Source organism: Panicum virgatum, chromosome 6K (genome assembly GCF_016808335.1).
Source record: "Panicum virgatum strain AP13 chromosome 6K, P.virgatum_v5, whole genome shotgun sequence".
Classification (NCBI taxonomy): domain Eukaryota; kingdom Viridiplantae; phylum Streptophyta; class Magnoliopsida; order Poales; family Poaceae; genus Panicum; species Panicum virgatum.
This window is the reverse complement of record NC_053141.1, coordinates 9,290,371-9,297,403: the sequence shown is the minus strand read 5'-3', so window position 1 is coordinate 9,297,403 and position 7,033 is coordinate 9,290,371. Positions and strand designations below refer to the sequence as shown.

At 40.9% G+C, this 7,033-nt stretch overlaps 1 protein-coding gene and 1 long non-coding RNA gene across 2 annotated transcripts; both read right to left on the bottom strand.

Annotated features, from left to right (window-relative positions):
- Positions 1 to 440: 440 nt before the first annotated feature.
- On the bottom strand, positions 441 to 2,973 carry LOC120713207 (chaperone protein dnaJ 16-like; the record flags this gene model as incomplete). Its single annotated transcript, XM_039999212.1, has 9 exons — positions 441 to 702; positions 1,144 to 1,423; positions 1,537 to 1,589; positions 1,711 to 1,758; positions 1,818 to 1,868; positions 2,064 to 2,114; positions 2,534 to 2,638; positions 2,719 to 2,830; positions 2,912 to 2,973. Coding segments are annotated over 8 exons (570 nt in total), but the record flags the coding sequence as incomplete, so codon positions are not given.
- A 637-nt stretch (positions 2,974 to 3,610) lies between these two features.
- On the bottom strand, positions 3,611 to 4,550 carry LOC120711620. The gene is made up of 2 exons (XR_005690363.1): positions 4,379 to 4,550; positions 3,611 to 4,297 (listed from the first exon to the last, which is right to left on the bottom strand). It is a non-coding gene; the product is annotated as an uncharacterized LOC120711620 (long non-coding RNA).
- Between the last annotated feature and the right edge of the window lie 2,483 nt (positions 4,551 to 7,033).

The window sequence follows — 7,033 nt, the reverse complement described above, 5'->3', positions numbered from 1 at the left end:
AGTTGTTCCATGAGAAATGTGTAAAATTTTCTAACATCCATGAACAACTTATAAGCCTTTGTCCTCCAGCCATAGCACCTTCGGATTAATCCTTTTACGCAAAGCGAGGACAAAAAACTAAGTGAGGTGCTATGTGTAAGTGGGCTATGCGGTGTTGAAGGACGGGGTGTTACAATATATGACCTCTCATCTAGCTCTTTTTTTTTGAGGGCTCATCCAGCTCTTTAAGAAGGGCTGGGCTATGCGGTGTTGGAGGGCAGAGTGTTACAATATATGACCTCTCATCCAGCTCTTTAAGATTCAGAAACTTAGCCAATTCTTCATCATTGATGACCCCACGACCCACGTGCATCCTGATCAAAGAAATCCAGAAGCACCTCAAAACATGAGGGCAAAGGCAAATAATAAATAAACAATTCGATAGAAGGATGTGGATCCAGTTTTACAAAAACTGACCATATAATTACTGATTGTCATGTGATGTTTTCGGGCATTTTTTTAATTGAATAGTGTTCATTGTTATATTTGTTTGATTCTAGAAACTCCAGCATGCTTTGAGAATCCTTAACATTCCCTCTAGTCCAGAGTAAAGAGATACATATATTGTGCATGCCTGTTAAGTACTTAAGTTTGCCTGCATCAGTGTCGAGATCCTCCACGCGCCTATCCACACCTGCTCCAGTTCGATGAATGTTCCATCTCCTAGTGGATGCCAAAAACAGATTACATCAGCTTGCATTATTTTGCTCCAAAATTTCTACAGTGTTGAAAAAAATAACTGAGTACACATGTGGTAAACTAATATTTATCTATAAAATACACTATAAACCCATGATTTGTTGAATAATCAACCAATGGTGTCGTACACTTTAAAAAAATAATTGAGTTACTACACGTGTGGTAAATACATTTTCTTCTTCAAATAATGGTGCCAGACCAGATTCAACTCTTAATCTCTTGCGACCATACCACGACCATTTAGAGGAGACAATGAACCCCTTGAACTGTAAACAAATCTACAGTGAGTTGGACTAATTGGAGTCCCTGTATGTTTAAATGAAATATACAACAAAACTTGCTGATCACTCTTGGTGACCAGAGGTCGCCAAACGCACCACAAAAGTTACTAATTAGAATCCTTACCTTGTTTCTGAACCTGAATTATAATACTGAACCAGGTGAACCTGAAATGATAGCATACTAAATACTAAGAATAAAGAGTATTGGTACTACAATGATGTCCATCTGATTCAAAATTATAATTCTAATCCATTGAGCAATTCTAGTGGAGGATTGCTGAAACCAAAACATAGCAGCATTCTGTACTTGGCAATACTACAACACATAAGAATCACTTGCCTGATTGTACTTGGCAGTTGGCAAGATGCTCAGATCGACAGGGAGCTCCAGTTTTGATCTGACCCTGTTACAAAAAATAGGAACATATATATTTAGCATTTCCAGAAAAAATCAGCATCAGATATCATACCAAGTCAACATCAGGAAGGAACAGTGACACATCAGCTATGTGTATACCTCATGTGACTGGTCATCACACCCCAGCCAGCATGCTTTGACATCTTCACTGCCTTAATACTCTCAGTATCAGTACGAATTAGGTTGACATGAAAAAATGGTGAATACATCAGCACTCAATAATGACTGTTCGAATATGCGTAGAGCACACAGAACAAATTCAACAGAAAATACCTTAAGAAGAGCATTGCCTGAGTTCTCCTTGATTGCCTTTGCAACCCTCTGAAAACACAAGATGTAAACTGACTAACAAAATTAAAAGGTGGCTACAACATCCATACCTGTAAAGCAAGGCTCAATCCACCATTGTCCTCAGGCTCAAAATACAGCAGCTGTAAATAGAATAACAAACTAAAATGCCTTAGGACAAGTTTATGTGTCAGATAAGTTGCTATAGTGCAGTTACAAAATATATAAAATACATAAAGAGAATCAGCTAATGATGTATTGACCATCATAAGTTAAAAATAATGGAGGATTTGTTAATTAATGTAAACTGACTAACAAAATTAAAAGGTGGTCCATACCTGTAAAGCAAGGCTCAATCCACCATTGTCCTCAGGCTCAAAATACAACAGCTGTAAATAGAATAACAAACTAAAATGCCTTAGGACAAGTTTATGTGTCAGATAAGTTGCTATAGTGCAGTTACACAATATATAAAATACATAAAGAGAATCAGCTAATCATCTATTGACCATCATAAGTTAAAAATAATGGAAGTGTAGTAATGTCTTCCCTAAAACAATAGTGCAGATTAGTTTGGTAGAATAACAAAAAAAGTTTAATTTTGTAATGTTACATTTACAATTGAAAGAATACAATGTTCATCAGTTAACTGATGTAATCAGGTTACATGGCTAATTCTGTAAAAACAGAAAAATAGCTCACTCGTGGAAGATCATGTTTACAACTGAAAGGCAATAACTGATGTAATGGAGCAGTTACATGATCAAAAATTCATAGAAGATGGATGAACAGTAAATGCGCAACGAACCTTAAACTTAATTTTAGCAGTTGAATGAACTCTACACGCTAAGCCCATTTTGGCTTCTTTGTCTGTTATGTCTATGGAATAGAAGTGAGCTGTCTGCTTTTCTACCTGCCAAAATGTAGAAATATGAAACATTATTGGCTACTAAAAAAAGTATAGATAAAGAGCCATGGGAAGTAGTTGCCAACCTTCCTACATACAGACTTGCACAGCTGAAGCTGAGAAATCTCTACTGATCCATTCAATGCCTCCTCTAAAACTGTTGCTGAGACAGTGGTCTTGATTGGAACACCTAATTTGCTGCACAAAGATATTACATTGCATAACAAGGCAAATAATATAGAGTAAAATATAATAGCAGATATATTGTCAACAAGCTACCTAAACAGAGCAGCAAACACTATATTTACAGTATTGAGACTTGATAGGTCCAGCTCCAGTTTTCCTGACTATCCGCTTCGATGGCCTGAACAGTAACAAAAGCCTTAGAGTTGCACGAGAAACAATCAGCTCAACCTTCTCGATCATTCCATCAATCACCTCAAATCCAGATGAATCATATTGGCGCCTCTTACCTGGATCTGACAGGATGTTGTAAGAGAATGTAGCTTCTTGGAATTTCTCTGAGGCTATAGGGTCGTCTGCACTGCATTCTTATCTGGATGGTACCTGCAGGGAAGTTTTTAGCAGAAAAATACTCAGAACAGCTGCATTGTCTCCTTCATACATTTACCAGCAAACAGGATAGCTAAAAAGACTAAGCTACAAATATAATCTAGACATAGGAACAAAGCCTTGTTCGTTGTTCAAATCTAATTATTCAGAAGCTCCTTAATACTGCTCTTTCTGTGGTTACAAAAGGAGGAGAATATCCAAAATTAACCAAAATTATACAGCTACCCATAGTTGGAACAGAATAAGCCAAAACGCGAACTAATTTTACAAAAAAAAAATGAACACAGCTCTTCCCTACGAGCACAATGGCCTTGTTTGGAATGCGCTCAATTTCTAGCGCGCTAGGCCATGCTAGGCCGCGCTGGGCAGAAGCTTCTAGCAGAAGCTTCAGATATTTGCTATATGTACCCAAAGTGAAACCACAATATTGTTATGCAAATGCTGCTTCAGCTCCTGCGTCTGCAGACTTAAACTGATCTGAATTACAAACAGCGTGACTGCACATAACTGACGGCAATCATTATTCCATAAAACAAGTTACAACTCCAACATGGGTTTTAGCAAATAAAACGTTCATTATTGTGATTAAAAAACAACTCAAACAATGCTACAAACAAATAACACATAGACCTCACACACGGCTAGCACGTTCAGCCATCCGGCACCCTGCGGCTATTTCATCACGGAGTTCATTCATGTCATCCTCGTCTCCCTCTACGGCATCATGACCTGTGTCCTCGTCAACATCATCTATGTCCTAGGAATCGTCGGCATCATCCATATGATAGTGTAAATCGTCATTGTCGTTCTCCAAAATGAAGTTATGTAGTCCACAACAAGCCAAAATAATTTGAGCCTGTCTGCGCTCCGAGTAATGTGGAAGACCCAACAAAATGCGCCACTTTATCTTCACCATACCAAATGACTGTTCTATGACTGACCTCAGGGAGGAATGCGCTCGGTTAAAGATTTGTTTCATACCTCTAGGACGAGGCGCCCGTTTCCATACTGCCAGATGATACGTCACCCCCTTGTACGGTGCCAAAAACCCACGTCTGTTTGTGTATCCGGCATCCACAAGATAATACTTGCCTGCAATATTGATTAGTCACATAGATTAGAAAGCAGCTAGCAAAGCTAATGCCACAAAATAATTACAACAGTGCCACATACCTTGAGGTGGATGTGGAAACTTTTCACCACACCTCTCCATCGCCTCCCTAAGGACTGCCCAATCATGTGCTGATCCTGGAATCCCAGCTGCAACAAATGTGAACCTCCGGTCGAAGTCACAAATGGCAAGCACATTCTGAGTTGTGTCATTGTGCCTATTGAAATACGGACCCTACTTGTTGCCAGGCACAATGACTCTAATATGTGTTCCATCAATGGCTCCAATTGCATTGTTGAACAATGGAGCGTACTTATGGTTTCCTAACTTCGGGTGCACTGAACCAAACTCAGAGTCCTTTGGTTTTATTATGTCATTGGCTAGCCTCCACACACAATCCAAGACATGATTGAATTTTCTACTTATTGTCTCCATTGACCTTGTAAACTTATCCTCTGCCTGCCTCACAGGTTCAGGGGGCCCAACCATCCACAAGAACATGGCCAAAGCCTCTATAGATGCCATCCTAATTGTTGACTTCAACCCGTATGACCTAATCAAAACATCATGCAGCATCTCAAAACATGTTGGGCTCATCCTAAACATGTTGTAACAAGAATTTTCATTGCGAAGAGTCCTTAGTACCCACTCATGTCCTGTTTCAGGGGGTTGCCTAGGTTGGTTTTTGCATAGATATTTTGTGTAATAAAGACCAAGTATGACAGCCTGTCTCACCAGTTCTCTTCTTCTTCTGCTTTCTTCAAGTGCGGCCTTCACATCAGGAATGACCCAATGATCCCTTCTGAATACATCAACAAGTGCTCTATCCACTGCATCTATCTCTCCTGAGTCCGCTGTATCTTGCTGGACGACTTCTGTTGCCATGGGACCATCACCTTGTGCTGCAGATGCTCCTCCTCCAACTCCGGGGAAGTCAGCATTGTCTGCTGTACTTGAAGCCTGCAATGGCAACAGCAAAGAACCAGTTATATGTGACATATAGGATCCATAAAATGCAGCAGCCATAGAAGCATGTTGATCATGATCTGTACTATGTGAAGGTCAACGTAAATTGAGAGGGTCAAGTCGAAACAAGGACTACATCACATAACACAATGTCATAATAAGCTATACACAAAGACAATGCAAATGGAGAGGTTCAGTTCCACGAATACAATGGAAGCGCAAAGGTTCACCTACAACTAACTACTACAACAAATTACACAAGGCGGTCCTCCGGAGTTTTAAACCATCTATCTAGAAATTTTGGATCGGAGTAGGCATTATGGATCCATGCAAGGCGCTCGTCCGGAGTTTTAAACCACTTGAATACAACTCTCCACTTGTCTTGCTGGAACACATTGGTAAGGAAGAAAAATTCATGGCTGCCTGATTGTATGCCACATTCCACTGCCAAATCCAAACAATGCATGATGTCGTCCTGCTCTTCCTTCTTGATCTGCACAGCTGTGTCCACAATCTTTTGGGCCTTATCATCTTTGCTCTCCGAATTGACAACTAGCTTTTCCAAAAGATTGGTCACTTTCAACTGTTTCTTTCTTGCCGTAGAAGCATTTGCTGTTGAGTCCGTTGCCTTTGCTGCTTTTGCTTTTTTGGAAGGACTGGTAGCGGTAGATTGTGTTGCCGCACTGCTTGACCTTTTCCTGCTGCCAGAAGTGTTAGTGGAACTTAATGGTTCACCAGAAGAGGGTGCAGAATCATCTGTAGGTAACATATTTGCCCAATCAATGATGCACTCTTTGAACATCTCAAACAATTTGTCCTTCCAAGGTGGGATGGGCCTCCTCAATTTGGTAACCTGATCTGGAAACTTCTGTACAATTAGAAATGCACATGTATGTGAGTAATCCTGGTACAGTAACGTTCATAATGGTTTAATCAGAAAAAGAGAGTCCTCTTTAGTCTATTCTGTACCTGTTTCACATTGTTCCAAACCCATGTGGGCGCGTTGTAACGGTTTAGGCATATAGAAACCCCTGTATGCCTATCCAGATATAAACAAGCAGCACAAAATTTTTTGAGGTACCTTGCGCGGTTCTGAAACTGCTTGATTTTATGCTTCAGACCCGTCTTTTTATAGAAGGCCCTAACAATACCGCGGTATCCTGCTGTGTTCATTATACCATTGTCACAATAGCCTAGCTGGGACTGTTGTATCCACAAGTCACAGAATATATCTGTGTTTCGATCGTCCCAATTTGCGTCCGACGTAGGTATTCCTCTCTATGAAGGAACACAAATGGAACGTCCGCGTTAAGTTGGCTACTAATCATAGGTGCTGGTTGCTTAGAACTAAGGTAAAAATGAAGTTTTGTACTACTCAGATGTGGCTACTAATGAGAGGAACATACATGAAGTTTGCTAATATTCAGCTGCTACGGACAGAACTGAAAACATCAAGCAGAAGAAAAAAAATAGAGCCTCACCGAGGAATCATTGTCGTCGTCGCTGTCGTCGCTGCCATCGTCGTCATCGTCATCTGCCTTGTCGTCGTCTGCGGCTAACTCGGCTTGGGCAGAGTTTGTGTCATCGTCAAGGTTGATGGTGGCGCGAGCTGATGACCTGGTGCGTGAGGTTCCTGCCCCTGGTGAAGGTGGGACACGGGCTGCGCGGCATCGACGGCCACGTCCGGTAGGGCCTTGACCATCCTGAGTTGCGGCCGAGGCATCTGGGTTCATGTAGTAGGGAAGGAACCG